Raw genomic sequence first — 20,537 nt, forward strand, 5'->3', positions numbered from 1 at the left:
TGGCAAGCCGGGGAACCACAGGTATCGCCGTATTGTTTCTGCGACGTGGAGGTTAACGTTGTGGCTGTAATCTTCAGTTCCCTCCATCTTCAGCTTGGTTCTGAAAATCCTGCTTCCCTTCTTCTCTTTTGATCCTCTTGGCCATGGTGATCAGATTCTATTGCTTCATTCATTCAAAAAACAACTCTTGTGCCCCAGGACCTAGGAAAGGTACCGGGGGCACAGGTGTTCAGAACACAGTCCCTGTCCTGTAAGGCCCCTAGCCCAGCTGGAGACTGGACCCAATTGAAGTCACCAAACACACAGGCACTGCCTCTGTGTGCCAGGCAGCTCCGGGTGCTTCTGCTCTGCTGCCAGTCAGCTGCGCCGTTACCCCCTTCCCAAGGCTCTAATAATGTAATAATAATAACTGTTGAGCACTTCCTACATTGTGTGAGCTATAGAATATAATCTGGGTTTTCTCCTTTATCTTTCCCAAAGCTCTAGGAGGTAGATACTAATTATGCATCATGACCATTTTTAAAATTATTTTATTTTTTTAAAGAATAATTTAGTTAGGCATACAAGAACTGGGGTGTAGGCCAGAGGTACTGGGAGGGGGCAGGTGAGAAGATTCACCAGAGACAAAGTGGGGAGCAGAACATGCAGATCTACTGAAAGACACTGCTGAGAGGAGCAGCGGACGGGTCAGGAGACGTCTGTCAGCTTCTTGCCTGGGGATCAAACTCATGCTGCAGTGCCTGGTGATAGCTTGATAGTGCTATCTTTAACCCCTGCACCACCAGAGAGGCCCTATGACCATTTCTTTCGATAAAGAGATTGAGATAATATGAAATGAAGTCACTACACCAAGGTTATTCCAGTAGAAAGTGAAGGGACCAAAACTGGAACCCAGAGGCCAGGGCTTGGCAACTCACCCTCAATCACCGTGCCCCCAGCAGGGCTTGGAGGTTGGCATACAGCATGGTTCCCCCAAGGGGCATCCTCTTCTGTGACCTTGGGGCAGCCCTGAGAGGCCTGGGCAGGCTTCTGCAGACCTCAGCTTTACAACCCTGGCGCCAGAGGGCTGCAGTGGGGAGGCATGCAGTTATCTGGAGAGGTTTTCCTTGCCGCTCCCGCTGTGACCTCACGTCTAACCACGCTTGCTGCAGGATTAGTCAGCATCTGCGAACTAGCAGTCCCAGGGAGGAGAGGCCCTTCGCTGTGTCCCGGTCTTTTCCCCACCCCCTGCCCGCAGCTGCCACAGCACTTCTTCTTCCTTCTTTTTGTTGTCTTGGTACTAGGTGGACTTTGGAGGGCGCCATTAAGGGCTGGGATAACAACACAGGTGTGGCCACAGGGGACAGCAATGCAATGACCGCAGTAGGAAGAGTTAAAAAGGTGCACCTGAGATCATGCTTAGTGAAAAAGCCAGAAAGAAAAGGGAAAATACCAGATGGCTTCACTCATAGCAAGAGCATAAAGGACCAGTGGGGAGAAAATAATAATGGGCAACTATATACCGGAGACATTTTATGGGGGTGGAGTGGGGAATGGGATCAAAAACAGTGGGAGGAGGGAAGTGCACTGGACTATGGTGATGGCACACGGGTGATTTGGTGATGGGATGCCCATGGGGATTACAACTGAGATGGAAAAGGCACAAAATGATGTAAAAATAAACTATTATATATATTAAAAAATGCACCTGAACAAGGTGGACCATGCATTTGGGAAGTCAACCGTCCTTAGCAGCAAAAGAGGTTCACCCTTCACCTGGGTTCACAGAGCCAGGCATTGAGTTGAGACCAAGTGTTTGCCCTTCCCAAGTGGTCTGGGGTCTGCCTCAGACAGGCTGGCTTCAGTTGCTTTTCATGGACAAAGCTGAGATGCTTCTAGCTAGCCAGGACCAGGGTTTTGTCCTGAGGCCTGTATTCTAGGGTGTCGGTTACTCTTGAATGGGAATCCCAACCTGAGGAACATGAAGCCCCTGAAATTGTGCTCAAGATGAATCTTTGTACTTTTTCTGAGGAGCAGCAGGTATATAGAATTCTTTCTTTCTTTTTTCTTTTCTTTTTCTTTTTTTTTTTTGAGTGATTTAATTGTGGAGTTTTGTTTTTTTGTTAGAAGAACTGGGGTGTAGGTCAGAGGTGTGGGGGGTGAGAGGATTCACCAGAGACAGAGTGGGGAGCAGAACAGACAAAGTTACTGAAATATACTGCTGAGGGGAGCAGTGGGCAAACGGGAGAGGTCTGCTGTACCCTTTGGGTCAGCTCCCTGGCCGGGGATCAAACTCAGCCTAAAGCAGTGATAGCCCTGAGATTTAACCCCTTAGCCAACAGGGAGACCCCCAAGATCATAGCTTTCTCCATTGGGTTCCCCAAAAGGTCTGTGATTCCCACAAACATTAAGAACTGCATTATCACTTCAAGGGCCTTTGACCACATGGACAGCCAAGCCTGCTGGAGTACCCGGAGCCTTCCAGGGACTCAAAAGCAGCCCTGTCATTCCCAGTGGGATGACTTGAATGAGTACTGGCTTCTGTGATCTGAGAATCCCTGCCATGACCCTGTGATCAGGTTTCCCTCTCTCTACACACAGATAATGTCACCAATGGCACAGAGTCGGAACATGAGGACGTGAGCTGGATGAATGGCTGGCTCAGCTGCCAAGCCCAGGACGAGATGCTCAACTTGGCCTTCACCGTGGGCTCTTTCCTGCTCAGTGCCATCACCCTGCCTCTGGGCATCGTCATGGACAAATACGGCCCAAGGAAGCTCAGGCTACTGGGCAGGTCAGTGTGGGGAGGGGGCAGGTAGGTGGTGCCTTGGCCTGAGATCCCCAGTGGAGGGAATCCTGGTATTTGCTGCAGGTGTCCAGGATGGAGATCCTATACCATCTGCCACTGGCTTAGTAGGTTCTGCTGCTGCATAAAAAAGGCAGACTTCCCAGCCCTTCCTGGGAGGCCCAAGTTGCTTGTTATTGACTTTATAATACCATCAGATTAAAGGATTTTAAATGTGTAGCTCCCATGTAAGGTCATGTATTTATAAATTACATACACATAAGGCATGTGTGTGTGTATATGTGTGTGTATGTATATGTATGTATGTATGTATATGTATATACACAGATACACATATATCATAAAGCTCTAAGAATGTGTGTGTGTGTATACATAAAATACAAAAACAGGGCCCTCCCCTGGTGGCACAATGGGTTAAAGTGCAGCACTGCAAGCGAGCTGTAGCCACTTCAGTGTGAGTTCGGTCCCCGCCCCAGAGGTGACCCACATGGCATGGCAGGCCTCTTCCTGACCCGCCCACTGTTCCCCTCAGCAGTGTACTTCCCCAGTCTGCCTGTTCTGCTCCCCATTCTGTCTCTGGTGAATCCTCTCACTGCCCCTGCACCTCTGGCTTGTACCCCAGTTCTGTATACATAAATAATTTTTTTTAAATTAAAAGTTATGAAAGTTCTTTTTTCCCCAATGCTAAAAACCCTAGTGGGTCATCTTGTGCACCCTCCGGGGTGAGCTCCTGGTCTTTAAAGCTCTAGTCTACCATACTCAGGGTCAGCCCACCAAGCAGCTCACCTGCCAGGCCAAGCTTCTCCCCAAGTTGGTCCCCTCAGGAACGCTCTCTCTTGGGGCAGTGGTTCCTGGCAGTTTGACTCGCTCTCCGGCAGTTAGAGCTCTTGATGCCCAGGTGGAGCAGGTGGGAGGCATTCACACAGAGCCACTGAGGGTCCGTCCATTCTCTGACTGAAATGGCATACTATTGTGCTTCCTAGCCTTGCCCTCTGCAAGCCTGGGGTGGGGGTGCATTGCGGTATTCACCAGATTCAGCTCTGGGGCTTAATTAAGTTCCAGCTTCGCCACCTATTTATTAGCTTGGAGGCTTGGGAGGATTCAGTTCTATCATTTTTTGTTTTTAAAGATTTTTTTCTTTAAGATTCATTTATTTATGCACACAAGAACTGGTGTCCAGGCCAGAGTTGCAGTGGGGTGAGAGGATTCACCAGAGACAGAGTGGGGAGCAGAACAGGAGATCTACTGAAATACACTGCTCAGGGGAGTAGCTGGGGAGACAGGAGAGGTCTGCTGTGCCATGTGGGTCAGCTCCCTGGCCGGGCATCGAATTCCTGCTGCAGTGGCTGGTGATAGCTTCATAGTGCTGTTCCTTGACCTGTTATGCCATCAAGGAGGCCCTGCCTCCTTTTTTTTTTTTAATTTTATTTTCCTCATCAGTAATATAGGGCCAACTAGGTATCTTAGAATTGTTAAATGAAATAATATATGTAAATTTCCTGAAGGCATCTGACACATAGTAAATATTAACAGGTAATAACACTGTTAACAAAAAAATAGACCATGTGATAATAAGTAACATACTGTTTCTGCTGGGTTTTAGTGCCTGCTTTGCTATCTCCTGCTTGATGATTGCATATGGAGCAAGTAACCCAAACTGTGAGTACGTTTTTCCTCCACGTTTGTCAGGGACTGGGGAGGGAGTGCCTGGTAATGCTCCAGGAAGCTGTGCTGGGCTTGGTTTCACTGCTCATGTTAGAGGGGCCTTTGCCCATACCCTTTTCAAGTGACCAGTTAGGTAAGAAGTCAGTCACCTCATGAGGTGACTGACTGAGATGACTGATGCCCTCGGCTGGTTTGCCAGTCCCCAGTGGCCTCACTGAGCCAACCTGGGAGACAAGTGCTAAGAACCAAGCTGAATGCAGGCGTGTGTCCAGAACTCACAAACTGCCTCCCCTCTAGGCATTCCTGGCCAGTACTTGAAAGATGGTGTCGGAGTCACCTGGTCCCCAACCTTGTTCAGGTGGAGCTGTCAATTCAAGAACTTATTTATTTTATTTTTTTTAAAGAGTTATTTATGCATACAAAGACTGGGGTATAGACAAAGGTGCAGGGGGTGAGAAGATTCACCAGAGACAGAGTGGGGAGCAGAACAGGCCAACTGATGACGTACACTGCTGAGGGGAGCAGTGAGCGGGTCTGGAGAGGTCTGCTGTGCCTTGTGGATCCCTCCGGGGCCAAGGGTCGAACTTGCACTGAAGCAGCTGCAGCTAGCCTGCAGTGCTGAGCCTGAACCCGCAGTGCCACCAGCCAGGGTGGGCCTGGCTGGCAATATCTTGATAGCGCTGTGTCTTTAATCCCTGTTCCACCAGGAAGGCCTGCATTACCCATATTTTTGGTTTCAGCTTGGAAACAGCTCCTCGCAGCCTCTCCCTTGCTGCTCAGGTTAATGGAGAGGGGAGGATAGGGATGCACATTTTGCCAGGATCCCAACTCCATAAAATGGAAAAGAGGAGGGTGGTGAGGAAGAGGCTGTTGCAGCACTCACGTGGCCTGTCATTCCCTCACCTTGCATTTGTTTGGAGACTGCTCCCTGCCAGGCCCTGGGCCAGGTGCTGCCTGGTGCCCAGCTGTGGCTCCCTACTCATGAGCTTTCTGTTTCCTTACAGCTCTGTCTGTGCTCATCTTCATCTCCTTGTCTCTGAATGGCTTTGGTGGGATGTGCATGACATTCACTTCATTAACAGTAAGTATCAGTGTTTTCAAGAAGATCTCTAGTTAAGGAACCTCCTTGTGAACTGAGTTCACTGCCTTCCATCTCCTTGCCTTCCATTCACTTACGTACACCTGCACATTCCAAGCAGACTCCTGGCAGCAGAACCAGCCCAGGTCTCCCAGGCTGGGGAGGTTTTGTGAGGTGGCCTAAAGGAAGCAGAGCATGACTATCCCTCTCCTGGGGCCCATCTCCTGCCTGCTGACCTCGGCTTAAGCCTTGTGTCCAGGAAAGACAGGCTCAGAGAGAGAAAAGCTGCTGCCCACTTTGTCTTCCCTTCTTCTCCATGGCAGCTATGGCTACCAGTGCAACCCAAAACCAAACCCCCCTGGAGCTGCTCCCATCCCAAACATTGCCTTTGTCCAGAACTGAATGAAAAACTTCAGGGAGTGCATAGACTACCTATCTCCTTGGATTTCAAAATGCCAGTGCACAGAGAGCCCTGTGGGCCGGGAGATGTTTTCTCTAGATGCTGAGCATGCATGTATCATAGTACCTACTAGAACACCACAGAATGTGCTGTTGCTTTTCTTTTAAAGATTTATTTATTTATGCATCCAGAACTGCGGTACGGGTAAGAGGTGCAGGGGTGGTGAGAGGATTCACCAGAGACAGAGTGGGGAGCAGCAGGTGGGTCAGGAGAGGTCTGCCGCGCCATGTGGGTCATCTCCCTGGTGGGGGATCGAACTAGTGCTACAGTGGCTGTGGATTGCTTCATAGTGCCCTTTAACCCCTTGTGCCACCAGGGAGGCCTCCGAAGGGCCTTTTTTATCCTTGAGGGAGCCCTGAGGACTCCTGGTAAGGACTTTGTGGAGAACTAGTATCTCTGTGACCCTTATCTGCAGGTGGTGAGCAAGAGATCAGGCCAGGCTCAACTCTCCCTTTCACCCTTCCTAGGCTTTGTCTTACTAACTTGCCTTGGTGTATATGATTAACTGCCTGGCCTGGGCCCAGGAAAACAGCTCAGTGAAGTTTGTGTTAGGTGAGACAGGCCTGGTCAGCACCATGCATGTGGTGTGTATCATTCTCAGGTGTGGGCAGCAGACACAGATAGGGGCTTCTCATTGCTTTGTCTCCAGTGGTCGGAGACAGTTACTTTTTACTCCTTTTTGTGCATTTTTCGTTTTTTGATCAGGTCTTTTTATTTTTTTAAACGGAGGTGTTCCCTTTCCCTTTCAAATATCCAGGGGAAAACAAGTGTCGAAACCATAAGAGAGATACTCAAACTGTCAAAAGTACACCCACCCCTCAAAGTTGTGTAAATTGCGAAACAGGACTCATGGTTCTGTTTGTTCTTTGACAGTGTGAAAACGACCAACTCTTTCATCAAAATGGAAAGTCAAAACCTGGAAATCACCCCCATTATTTTAGTCACACTGATAGCTGTGTCCTAGAAGTTCTAAATTTGGGGGGTAAAAGAAATAGATGGTGCTTGAACTTGAGGAATTCGTAATCTATACAAAAAGATGAAAGCAGCAGATGGTTAAAACCAAAATGACATGAATCCCTGTTGAGAAGCCTTTAAAATAAACTCACAGTTGTCTTGAAAAACCTCTAAGGGGGCCCTCCCTGGTGGCGCAACAAGTTAAAGCACAGCACCGAGAAGCTAGCTGCAGCTGATTCAGCACGAGTTCGATCCCCAGCCAGGGAGCTAACCCACATGGCGTGGCAGACCTCTCCTGATCCGCCCACTGCTCCCCTCAGCAGTGTACTTGGTCAGTCTGCCTGTTCTGCTCCCCACTCTGTCTCTGGTGAATCCTCTCACCGCCCCTGCACCTCCGGCCTATACCCTAGTTCTGGATAAGTAAATAAATAAATCTTAAAAAAAAAAAAAGGAAACTTAGGAGAATTTAGTAGGCCCATAAAGATGATTTTTCTTTACTTTTTATGATTATAAAACAAAAAATATTTTTATTTTAAAAAGCCAGCATTTTAGAAATGTAAAGTATCACAGATGGTAAAATTCTATAAGCCTATCTTCAAGTTAGAATATATCTTCTGTATTTAAAAAAATCTGCATATACCAATGTTAAACTCTTGTTTAAAAATACTGTTGCAGCTTGCCTTTTTCAGTTAACAATGTACCTTTCACATCTTTTCCTGGCAGTTCTTAGAATCTCTCTTACTCTGTTAAACTCCAGAGACCTTCCTCGTTATTAAACAGTCCCATGTCACTCTGTAGCATAGCTGTACCATAATTTATTTAACCAGTTTCTACTAATGGACATTTGGGTCAGGTTCCAGTTTTTCTGATTAATGGTGCAGATGAAGTGAACATCCCTATACATATTTTTTCTGCAAGATAAATTCCTGGAAATGGAATTGCTAGGCTACAGGATCAGCAGGTTTTAAATTTTAATATACATTGTCAAATGTTCTTCTCTAAAGGTTATATACCCTGATGCTATCCTCCTAGTATGTATGAGAGTGTCTTTTTCTTCACACCTCTTCCAGTACCCTATTATTCATCTGCTAAACATTAGATAACCTGATCTGGTTTTTTAAAAATGATACATTATGAATTACAATTCTGCTATAGTTATTAGTGTGAGATACAGTATCTTTTCCACCTCTTTTTTTTTTGTGGTCATTTGTATTCTGTGAATTACTTCTTTGTGTCATTTGTCTATTTTTCTAAAGAGTTGTTTATCTTTTTCTAGTGTTTTTTAAGAGCTCTTTCATATACAAAGAAATTAGCTCTCTGGATTACCCTAGGGTTTTTTAGGCCTCTAGGTGGTCCATGAATAAGCTTCAGGAGGTGCTGTGCACCCTTTACAATTATAGGCAAACAACCTGTGCATGGGTGGGAGCGGGGAGGGTGCAGGACAGTTTTCTGAGGGTGCGTCCATTGCTTTCATCAGTGTCCAGTGGCCTATGTGAGGGCCCCAGTGCTGCAGCAGGAAGGTTAGCGCCCCCCCCCCCCCAAGAGGTAAAAAAGGCTAGGTAGTGACTAGGCAAGAAAACCATTCCATTGGCGCCTAGAGCAGGGGCCTGTTTAGGGGAGGCTGATGGCTTGTCCTCCTGGTCCCCATTCCTGGACTCGGAGCAGTCCATTTCAGACCTTTGGGGTTTTGCGAGCCAAGTTTTGTTGGCGCATAGCCACACCCACTTACTTACTTACTGGCTGTGGCTGCTTTTGTGCCTTAGCAGCCAAGGACAGAGGTTGTGACAGAGACCACATGGCCTGTAAAACCTAAAATAGTTTCTAGTAGTCGTTTACAGAAAATGGTTGACCACCTCTGGTCTAGAAGTACCAAGAGGCTGTTCCCTCGCCGTCCCTTCTAAAGGCAGCTTGGCACCCACCTGTGCCATCCCACTGCCCTGCCCCTTCTAAGCACTTTGCTCCCACCATGCTCCCAGCCTGAGGGATTTCCCCTGTCCCATGAGGCCTCATATGAGAGCCCTGCGGTTGCCCTCTCCAGAACAGACCCCGGAAGAGGAATGGAGGCAGGTCAGTGAGGACAGTGAGCTCTTGGGCAGTGTTCTTGGGCTGGCCGAGGCTTCTGCTGAGCAGAGCTGAATTTCGTTCTGACACAACCCAGGCCTTTAAAAAGCAGAACTGTCAGGACCAACTCCCAGAGAGGCCAAATACAATGGCACTTTCTGTTTGTGTCTCCCACCCATGTTCTAATTTTGGGGACAAAGGAATCTTCAGGGTCGCCTTTAGGAGCTTCCTAAATCAAATCCCTTACATAAGTGCACTGGGGCCATGAATAATTACTCTGATAAGCTCGTAATCTGGGGGGACAGAAACCTTAGTTTGGGCTCTGAGTCCCCTGGGACTTTAGAGCATGTGTTCTGGAATAAAGATGACCAGAGACTGTGAGCTATTACCCCCATTGGTGGAGAAGGGGGTCCCAGCTTAGCAGCAAAAGTGCCTTTTCGGCACAGACCAGCTTGAGACTGAGAGGCCATCCTGCAGCGCTCCAGAGAACTGTACGCAGGAGTGAGCCTCTCCTGGAAGGTGGAGACTCAGAGGAGCAGGGCTCTGTCCCATACCTGCAGGCTGCCCAGTGCCAGAACTTGCTCTCCCAGATCCCTGCAGCAGGGGGACTCGATGAGATGACTTCCTGGGAGGGCGCCAGGTTCACTCCCCGGGCGAAGAGCAACCCCTGAGGTGTGGTGCCCAGCCCCAGCCTCCCCTTTCCCCCTCACCCCTGCACCCCCTCCAACATCTGGACGGCACACTTTGGTCTGTTTGCTCAATGCCTTGCATTTGTACAAGCCTGCAACTCGCCTTGTCAGCTGGAGTGCAAACACTGGCCGGCGGCTGAGGCGGCGTCTGTGGGCCACCACCCCAGCATCAGGGCCTGGGTTGCTTAGAGATGGGAGCAGATGCAGCCAACATTGTGAACATATCTTTTCCACTTCATTACTCTGACCCCTGTCAGCGTGGGCGGGACAGGGAGTTCTGAGCTGAAACCTTTGCAGAAAAATGGTTACAAAATGTTGCCAGGCTCCTTCATGAAAAAATTCTCTGTGGGCTTTTCTTGTTTGATTCACTGAAGTCTGACTTTAAACCTGAGGAAGAAAGGATCCCATGGGAGTTGGGATCTGCGTTTGAAGAGAACAGAATAAATATCCCTCTTCAAATACCTGAGAGAAGGGGAGGGAAAGGACTGGGGGTACAGCAGTAAAGCAAGTATTCCATGTGGGGGTGGGGGGGTACAGCTTTCCTGCTCAGCTGACCTATTTTTTTTTTAAAGATTAATTTATTTATGCATACAAGAACTGGGGTACAGGCCAGAGGTGCGGTGGGGGTGGGGTGGGGGGGTGAGAGGATTCATCAGAGACAGCGTGGGTTTCAGAACAGGCAGATCGACAAAAATACACTGCTAAAGGGAGCAGGGGGCAGGACCGGAGAGGTCTGCTGCGCCGTGTGGGTCAGCTCCCTGGCTGGGGATCCACCTCGTGCTGCAGTGGCTGCAGAGAGCTTCATAGTGCTGCGCTTTAAACTACTGTGCCACCAGGGAGGGCCTTCAGCTGACCTACTTCTGCCACCAGGAGAAGGTCCCTACAGCAGCTCAGCACCCCAGTCAGGTCCCTGGGAGCCCGGATGCCCTGTGAGCAAGATTCTTCTGGTGCCCACAACAGCCAGTTTTACCTCTTGGTTGCTGCCCTGTGCTTTGGGAAGCCAGAGCAGTCAGCTGATTGCCGCTGCCAGGGAGAAATTCACCCATCCAGTGTTCCACCTGATCAACTTCCATGTGACACACTCAGGGGCGGCTAGCAATGTCAGGGGGGCCTCGCAGAGCTGCACCTGCTGGGGAGGGGAATGAATGAGTGGCTGAGGGAGTGAAGGCCCCTGCCCCCACTCCCTCAGCAGTGAAGCAGAAAGGTGACCGCGAGGACCTTCTGAAAATGTGTGTTTGGAGGTGCCCAGTTGTTTTTGGTTAGGAAATAGCCCAGCTTTGCTGAGTCCGCTTGTCCAGACTGGTACCTGGATCCTGGCCGATACAGGAAATACAAGAGCTCTGGGTGTGTACACCAAGCACCTGATGAGGACGCTCACACTGGACGGCCCCCGAGGGCTGGAATATCCACCCCCACCCAGGTGCCCCTGGCATCTCCCCAGGACCAGGGAGTAGCTCACTGGTGGGCTCCAGTGGCCACATACATGCGAGGTCAGTGCCAGTGGGCTGCACAATCCCCTCTCCCTGCCTGCCAGCAGCCCCCAGGCCAGGGTAAAGCGGCTGGCAGCTGCTGTTTCCCCTCTGGAAAGTCACACAGCCACAGCCTGTTTACGTGTAGCCGGGGGGCTGGGAGAATGAGTCACCACCGCATCCCCCTGTGAGGAAGCCTGCATGGGGGCTGCGTGGCCCAGGCAGGAGCAGCGTGGTGCCCCCTCAGCATCTCGGCGGGTGTGCAGGGGTGGCTGTGGGAAGTACACAGCTGGGGGAAGAGGCCTCTGCCTCCCACCTGTGCCTGCAGTTATGAACCCATCAGGAAACGGCCTCTGCTGAGTGTGCTCCCCTGGCATCTGCCCCTGCAGCCCCGCTCCAGCTTCCTACTTGGCAGCCGGGACTGTTCTTCCCTCTCCACAGGCCCGTACTAGGGCACTCTTCTCAGTACTCGGCCATCTCTCACCACCAGGGCTTCTCAGTAGCCATTCTGTGGCATTGAGGCAGAAGAGGGGTGGAGCGAGGGAAGAGGAAGGACAGGAGACCCACCAGTGGAGGAGGATTCAGTCCTACAGAGGGGACAGGAGTGTCCTCAGGCAAGTGCAAGTCCACCTCATGATGTGGCCCCGAGCAGCAGCGGGAAGTTGGCCTCCAGGAGGGGCAGACAGGTCTAAGGAGCATCAGGAAGGATCTTAGAGGTCACCAGCGGAGAGCTCACACAGAATGCTTGGTAGGGAGCACACAGGCGCCTGCGGAGTGAGGGTAATTGCCTTGGGGCACGAGCTGAGGCCTGTACCTGACAGAGGCCACATGAGGCTTCCAAGGAGGAGTAGCCCAGTGACTGGGCACATAGCCTGCCTTGTTTGTACCCCAAATTTGACCCTTACCAGCTTGGGGGGGAGTCCATTGACTTTTCTAATCCTAAAGTTTTATGCCCCCTGCCCATTAAGTGAGAATGATAGGTGACTTCTAACTTGTAAGGTTGTCCTGATAACATGTAGTACTAAGATAGTTGCTATTGTTATAACAACGGTATTGTAATATAATAATAAATTAATATGATTATGTTATTTTATTATATATCATTACTCAAGAAGGAAGATTCCCTGGGTAGGCATGACCGCTCTGGAAGGAAGGGGAGGAAGAAGCTTAAAGGATAAAACACAATTAGTAATAATATCTAAAAAATAATTAATGCCCCCAGGGACACCCTCTCTTCTCCTGTGCTCGCCATTCTTTTATGACTGCACACTTAACTGTTGCCAGGATGTTTATGCTTTGGGTTTCACTGGTCAAGGTCATTCTGATGCTCTTTTCAGAGAGATTTCATATGACACAAATTCCAGGTAATCCCTAAAAGCTGAAATACACTTTGACCACCTATTTAAACACTTTTGTTAGTCAAAAAACACCATGGACTAAGAAGTTAAATGACAAACAAGGAGAACATATTTGCAGTAGATGGACAAACTGTGACTGCCTTTAATATGTAAAGGGCCAATACAAAATCAACACAAAAAGATGGATATCCCCATAAGAAAAAAAAGGACTATAAATGAGTAGTTTAAGTAATTGTAAAATAAGTGTAAGGTTTTTTTTTTTCATTTTTTTTTAAAGATTTATTTATTTATGCATACAGAACTGGGGTACAGGCCAGAGGTACAGGAGTGGTGAGAGGACTCACCAGAGACTGAGTGGGGAGCAGAGTAGGCAGATTGATGAAGTACACTGCTGAGGGGGGCAGTGGGCAAGACAGGAGGGGTCTCTGCACCATGTGAATCACCTCCAGGGCAGGGGATCAAATTTGCACTGAAGCAGCTGCAGCGAGCTTGCAGTGCTACATCCTTACCCATTGAGCCACCAGCTAAAGCCCTCATTTCTTTTTTTTAATCTTGGAATATTTTAAAACTACATGGTAGAGTGACAAATATTAAAAATAATGGTAACACATAAGGTTGAAGTAGCTAGACGGTGCTGCTGGTTAGGAGTATTGATTGGTATAAATTTTGTGTAGGGTGATTGCCACAGAAGACAAAAACTTAAAACTATATATTCTGGGCCTCCCTGGTGGCTTAAGGACAGAAGCTCCAAGCCACAGTAGCACAAGTTCAATCCCTGGCAAGGTAGCTGATCCACATGGCGCAGCAGACCTCTGCTGTCTCACCTGCTGCTTCTCTCAGCAGTGTTATTTGAGTGGATCTGCCTGTTCTGCTCTCAGTCTGTCTCTGTTGAAGCCTCTCTGGATTTGCCTATTCTGGTGCTGGGGAGAAGATTACAGAATATAGATCAGAATTGCATATTAGCCCCAAGCCTCTGTTACTCTGTTGGCCTCTAGCCTGGATTAGTGAAAGAAAGCTCCAGCTTAAGGTAGAAGCAGAAGCTCTAACTGGCAAGTTGTCTGCTCTTCTGGAGTCTCCCCTGGCACTGTTAGAGACAGTCTGTGTGCCTTCAGGTGACTACATCAAAAAGTGTTTGCCTGGCTTGACTCTGCACCGGTGGCCTTTTCTTCATCAGGCTGTTGGCCTCCATCTGCTCTTCTGGTTGGGTTCTAAGCCTCCTTTGATTGCCTTTTTCCTGTACCTGCCCTAACTGGAGTGGCATCCCAGATGGGAACAGTTCCCATACAAGCAGAACTAATCTTTTGATTCTCCCTGGGGCACTATGACCCCAGAAATGTCTCCCTGCAAGGCAACCTGGCTGAAGTAGCCAGCATGGAGCAGCCCAAAGATACCAGCTCCGAAACCAGGGCATCCTTTGACCTGCAGCAATCCTAGGAAGCAGGTATGCTCACCTGGGCATGCCCCTGCACACATAAACGTGTCCCCTTCTGCCGTCTCTTGCTGGGAGGGAAGCTCCCTATTCTTCTGACCCTCTCTGAGAAGCCTGACTGGACAGAAGGGCCACTCTGCAGTGGGGCTGACAGGAGAGCACTTTGTGTGCTGATAATTCTTTGAGGAGCCACCCCTAAAGCTTCCTGGTTGGTCATAAACTAAAGATTTGTTCAATTTGCATTTTTTTTTAAATAACTTACCACCTTGATACTGTATTTTATGCATTTTATTTGAATTGCGGTAACATTGGTTTATATCATTCTTGTTCCTTTTTTTTTTTAAGATTTATTTATTTATGCATACAGAATTAGGGTACAGACCAGAGGTGCGCAGGGTGAGAGGATTCACTAGAGACAGAGTCGGGGACAGAACAGATAGATGTACTGAAGTACACTGCTGAGGGGAGCAGTGGGAGGGTCAGGAGAGGTCTGCCACGCCATATGGGCCACCTCCCTGGCCAGGGATCAAACTTATGAAGCAGTGACTCCTATAGCTTCATAGAGCTGAGACTCCCTGTGCCACCAGGGAGGCCCAAAACTCCTGTTTTTAAAACAATATATCAAGACATAGTTTTCATATCATATAATTCACCATGGTTTGTAGTGTTGTCAAATTTGTGCCATCATCACCAGAATCATTTCTCCCCATTTTCTATTCCAACTTTAAACAACTACTAATTTATTTACTGTCTCTGGATTTGCCTATTCTGGGCATTCTGTATAAATGGAATCATAAAATTCCATACAATGTGGACTTTTATGGCTGATTTCTTTTTCCTAACAAGTTTCCAGGTTCATCCATTTTGTAACATGTATCAACACTTCTATTTCTTTTTATGGTTAAACACTATTCCACCCAGTGGATCCAGCATAACTAGCTTATCCATTCCGCCACTGATGAACATTGGCATTGTTTACACGTTGTAGACATTATGAAGAATGCTGCTGTGAATACACGTGCACAAGTTTTTGTGTAGACAGCATTTTCATTTCTCTTAGGTAGATACCTAAGGGTAAAATTTCTGGGTCATAATTGTTTGAGGAATCACCAGACTTGGCCAAAGGGGCTGGACCATTTTACATTCCTACTTGCTGTATATGAGGGTTCTGAGTCCTCTAAGCCTCACTGACATTTGTTAATAGCTGACTTTTTTATTATATTCACTCTAGGGAATATGAATCAGTAAGTTCTTTGTGGTTTTGTTTGCATTTCCCTAAGATTAAGTATTATACAATATAGAATGTCCATATTGGCCATTTATATTCCTTTGGAGAAATGCCTATTTAGATCCATTGCTTATTTTAAAAATAGGTTATTTATCTTTTAATTATTGAGTTGTAGCAGTTACTTAGAGGTTGTCCTTATGAGTCCCTGTCAGATACATGATAAGTAAAAGGTTTCTCTCTTCTGTGCATTATCTTTAACTTTTTTGTTTTAAAATTTATTTATTTGTGCATACAGAACTGGGCAGATCAGAGGTGTGGGGGGGGCGGGGGGGGTGAGCGGGGAGAAGATTCACCAGAGACAGTGAGAAGCAGAACAGGTAGATTGACTGAAGTACACTGCTGAGGGGAGCAGTGGGCGGTCAGGAGAGGTCTGCCAGCCATGTGGTTCCCCTCCCTGGCCGGGGATCGAACTCGTGCTGTAGTGGTTGCGATAGCCTCATAGTGCTGCGCTTTAACCCGTTGTGCTACCAGGGTGGGCCCATCTTTAACTTTTTTGATGGTGGCCTTTGAAGCACCACGGTTTTTAAATTTTGATGCTGTCTCTTACTCATTTTCTTTTACTGAGAGATAATTTACACAAAACACTTGATTTTCGGTATACAACATGATGATTTGATATATGCCTTCCTCATCTTTAATTGTGGGCATAATAAGCACACGTGACGAGGGGCAGGGGCATAGCCAAGTGCACACTGCCTGGGCTCAGCAACAGTGGCTTAGCTTGTAGGCAGTCATCACGTGTTTGGTAAAACCGCAACATGATTCAGTGCGACGGGGGGAGGGGAACACAGATTAGATCCATGTAAACAACCTGAGTGCAACTAAACGGGTTGGTATAGCTATCCAGGGAGCAATTCTCAATGCCAGGGACATCGTGGGTGTGGATGGGAAACCTTCACAACAGGCCTGGCTGTTTGGGAGGATGTTCTCTGCCCCGTGACTGTGGAGTCATGTTTTTCACCAAGCCTGGATTTGTTGGGAATCTCTGAGGGTTTCAGCGTTGGAATCATATGGGAAAGGCCCATCGATGCGAGATGCGGAGTGGCTGCGCCTCTCTTGCTGTTGACTTTCTCAGGTGCTGATGCAAAATATCGGTTGGACAGGGAAACCCCTCCTTGCTCTTATAAACTTAAATAGGAATCCTGGACCCTCCCCCTCCTGAACCCTATGGAAACTGTAAAATTCTGATTGGTGCTTTCCCGAAACTTTGTCTCTCAGAACCAAAAGCAGCTTTTGCTGACATCTGTTCTTTCTGGGACACTGATATTTTTATTTATAAAATGACGCTCTTGTCCCCAAATAGATTCTTATTTTTAACAGGCTTGCTCCCTTTGAGGGAGGCCTGAAGCTCAGAGGTTTGCTCTCTGGCATATCAGTATAACCCTGCAAACACGGGGTGGCCCAGCCTGGGCCAAGCAGAGAGGGCCATTCGTCCACCAGGAGGGCTAAGTCTGTCTTTACCTCTGCAGCTTGGTGTCTGCTTTACTCTTCTCCTCACCACTTTATTTATTTATTAAATTTATTTTTAAGATTTATTTATTTATTCATACAGAACTGGGGTACAGGCCAGAGATGCGGAGGGTGAGAGGATTCACCAGGGACAGAGCGGGGAGCAGAACAGGCAGATCGACGAAGTACACTGCTGAGGGGAGCAGCGGGCGGGTCAGGAGAGGTCTGCCACGCCATATGGGTCACCTCCGGGGCAGGCGGGAATCGAACTCATGGGGAAGTGGCTTAAACTTCTTAGTGCTGCGCTTTAACCTGCTGCGCCACCAGAGAGGGCCCTATTTATTTGTTTTTAAAAGATTTATTTATATGCATACAGAACTGGGGTACAGCCCAGAGGTGCAGGGGCAGTGAGAGGATTCACCAGAGGCAAGAATAAGGAGCAGAACAGGCAAGAACAGGCAGATTGACAAAGTATGCTCTGAGGGGAGAGTGGTCAAGACAGGTAGAGGTCTGCTGTGCCAGTGGGTCAGCTCCCGGGTGGGGATCGAACTACTGCTGAAGCTGTTGCCAGCTTTGTAGTGCTGTACTTTAACCCATTGTGCCACCAGGAATGGCCCCACTTTTTTTTTTTTTTTTAAGATTTTATTTGTTTCTTCATAGATCCGGGGGGCAGGCCAGAGGTGTGGGGCAAAGTGAGAGCTCTCAGGCAGAGAGGGGAATAGAACAGATAGACCTACTAAAATACACTGCTGAGGAGAGCAGCAGGCGAGACAGGAGAGATCTGTTGTGCCATTTGTGGGTCAGCTCCTTGGCTGGGATCGAACTCATGCTGGGAATAGCTTGATAGTGCCGAGACTTTAACCTGTGCCACCAGGGACTCCCCAGGAAAAATGCTTCAATTAGCAGTAATTGTCCCCAGGAGAATCCCTGTATGAATAACTTGGGGAGGAGACTGATAAGGAAAGGAGCCTGGAGGTGCCTGGAGCCTCTTCTCCCTCCTTCCTTTGTCCTCTGCCCCTTTGCTCAGCTCCCTCGTTTCTTGTCTTCCAGCTGCCCAACATGTTTGGTGACCTTCGGTCCACGTTTATTGCTCTGATGATTGGATCCTATGCCTCCTCAGCAGTCACCTTCCCAGGAATCAAGGTGAGGTGTGGCTGGCTGATTTCCAGCATGTTGATTTTATGCAGGTGTCTGAACAGAGGCCTCTCCATGGCTCCTTCAACCCTCTCTGAAGAGGGAAGTAATTGCGGTTGTTGGGGTGGGCCCCTTCCCCCCCACCCCCACCCCACACACGAGGATGCACCTGGGCCCCACACAAATAAGAAAAGAAAACCACCGGGCTATGGGGCATAAAAAAGTCAAGCATTCGCACCAGGTGTTCCCACAGGCTGCCTTTGCATTTCTGGGCAGTGGTAGAGAAAGGGAGTGGGTGAGTCTGTCCGGTCTTGAATCCACCTCCAGTCTCCCCGACCCCCAGCTCTGTTGTTGTTGGGCTGTTACTCTCCATTAGCAAAGCGCTGCTTTCAGCCAAGTTGGTTCAGCTGTTTCCCTCCCAGGCAGGATTCTGAGCCCATGGAAGTCACACAGGGTCAGGATGAAGCAAACACCTCATAGTCCATCAGCCCCAGTTCCTGTTCCAAAGCCTGTTACCCCTGCAGGGCTCAGAAGGGGTTTCCCTCTCCCCAGGCACCAGCACTTAGTGAAAGCCTCTTTCCTGAGGTGTATGGGGGAGCGGGGGCATAACGGGAAGGCATCACAGATGTGGGCTGGCCACCTGGGAATCGAGGTGCTTGGAGGGTCGGGACCAGCCATCCTGTTGACTTTAGGGGTCCTCACATTCCTGGAAGAGCTGACAAGTCCTCCGTGGTCTTCTCAGTGTCTTAACTGCTGGTCTCCTTCCTGGGGAGCTGGGCAGCTGTCTGCCAGGACTCCAGGGGCTGCTGTATTGGAAATAAATGATGATCAATCCATATCTAATGACACCTAGCACACTCCGCAGGTGACCTACCTGCTGGGGCCCGTTCCCAGCACTCCCCAGGGTCACACCCACTTCCCCCCATCACATCCCACCACTCAGGCCCACGCTACCTCCATTTCACAGCGCAAAGCCAGACATACCTCTCTGTTCATTCCTCGAGTATTTTTTTGGCCCCTACTATGTGTACTTCAAGGCATGGGAGAAACATCAGTGAACAGGGCCAGCAGGTTCCTGTTCTCAGGAAGTGAGTCTAACGAAGACAAGTAAATAAACTAAGAAATCAAGAATCTCAGCCAGGGCTGTTCACGGTGAGCCAGGGATGTGACAGTGATGGCAGTGTCAGGGAAGGTCTCCAGGGAGGTGACATTTGGGCCAAGCTGGAGGCTTAGGGGGTTAATGACATACCAGGGTGAGCTGGGATTGTGGGGATGCAGGGTGCCTGATGACTAAACACCCAGGCTGACAGGCTGTGCCTCCTTTTCAGTGAGCTTCAGGAGGGGGGTGGCTGCCAGATGCCCTCTGCCTGCCACCCGCCGGGCTTCTGCCGCTAACTGTCTTCCTCCTTCTCCCCTCTCTCATTGTGCCTGTCAGGTCATCTACGACTTTGGCGTCTCCTTCATCCTCATCCTGGTGGTCTGGGCCAGCTGCTCTGGGCTGGTTTTCCTCAACTGCTTCTTTAACTGGCCTCTGGAGCCCTTCCCTGGGCCAGAGGACATGGACTACTCGTAAGTGCATGTGCTGCCTGCCCCTAGCCCCACCCCAGCCAGTATCCTGGGCAGCACTGACACATGCTCTTCCATGGCTTCCAGGGTGAAGATCAAGTTCAGCTGGCTGGGCTTTGACCACAAGATCACAGGGAAGCAGTTCTATAAGCAGGTGACCACAGTGGGGCGCCGCCTCAGCGTGGGCAGCTCCATGAGGAACACCAAGGAGCAGGCAGCGCTGCAGGAGGGCCACAAGCTGTGCCTGTCCACTGTCGACCTGGAGGTCAAATGCCAGCCAGATGCTGCAGGTACCTGCCCTGCCGCCCTCACCTTCTGGGCTGCCTGAAATGTCAGCCAGGGCACCTGCACTGACACCCATGCCCTGGCCACAGAGGTGGCCAGCCCAGACCTGAAAGCCTCAGCCCTGGACCCCAGTCTCACCATGCCAGCCCCGGCTGAGAGCTCTGTGGCTACAACCTCACTTAATTTAACCCACTTCTCCCCAGTGGACAGGTGGTACCGCGTAGTCCACCCAGGTTCACAGATGAATGCACTAAGCTTAGAGAGCGTAAGGGATACCTAACCTACCTCGCACAACTGGGTGGACCCGCCTCTAACATGCACACTGCTAGCCTTACCGGGTCAACTAATCAGGCCTTCCACCTGGTCCCTAGGTGGTGGGTTGGCTTTTTTTTTTTTTTTAGATTGATTTATTTATTCATACAGAACTGGGGTACAGGCTAGAGATGCGGGGGGGGTGAGAAGATTCACCAGAGACAGAGTGGGGAGCAGAACAGGCAGATCGACGAAGTACACTGCTGAGGGGAGCAGCGGGCGGGTCAGGAGAGGTCTGCCACGCCATACGGTCACCTCTAGGGCAGGTGGGAATTGAACTCATGCTGAAGTGGCTTAAACTTCTTAGTGCTGTGCTTTAGCCCACTGTACCACCAGGGAGGGCCGGCTTTTTTTTTTTTAAGATTTATTTGTTTGTGCATACAGAACTGGGGTATAGGCCAGAACTGCAGGGGCAGTGAGAGGACTCACCAGAGACAGAGTGGGGAGCAGCACAACTGACGAAGTACAGCGCTGAGGGGAGCAGCAGGCGGGTCAGGAGATGTCTGCCAGGCCATGTGGGTCACCTCTGGGGCCGGGCATTGAACTTGTGCTGCA

At 49.3% G+C, this 20,537-nt stretch overlaps 1 protein-coding gene across 2 annotated transcripts in view; it reads left to right on the forward strand.

Annotated features, from left to right (window-relative positions):
• Positions 1–20,537, forward strand: part of SLC43A2 (solute carrier family 43 (amino acid system L transporter), member 2) — a 39,890-nt gene that overhangs the window by 8,245 nt on the left and 11,108 nt on the right. For both annotated transcript variants that reach the window (XM_004684797.2, XM_012726371.1), the window contains exons 3-8: positions 2,581–2,773; positions 4,389–4,444; positions 5,455–5,531; positions 17,736–17,828; positions 19,255–19,388; positions 19,473–19,675. In XM_004684797.2, coding sequence (XP_004684854.1) covers positions 2,581–2,773; positions 4,389–4,444; positions 5,455–5,531; positions 17,736–17,828; positions 19,255–19,388; positions 19,473–19,675 — 756 coding nt within the window. The remainder of the gene's footprint in view (positions 1–2,580; positions 2,774–4,388; positions 4,445–5,454; positions 5,532–17,735; positions 17,829–19,254; positions 19,389–19,472; positions 19,676–20,537) is intronic.

Source organism: Condylura cristata, unplaced genomic scaffold (assembly GCF_000260355.1).
Source record: "Condylura cristata isolate star-nosed mole 26May11 unplaced genomic scaffold, ConCri1.0 scaffold00017, whole genome shotgun sequence".
In the NCBI taxonomy this organism is placed as follows: domain Eukaryota; kingdom Metazoa; phylum Chordata; class Mammalia; order Eulipotyphla; family Talpidae; genus Condylura; species Condylura cristata.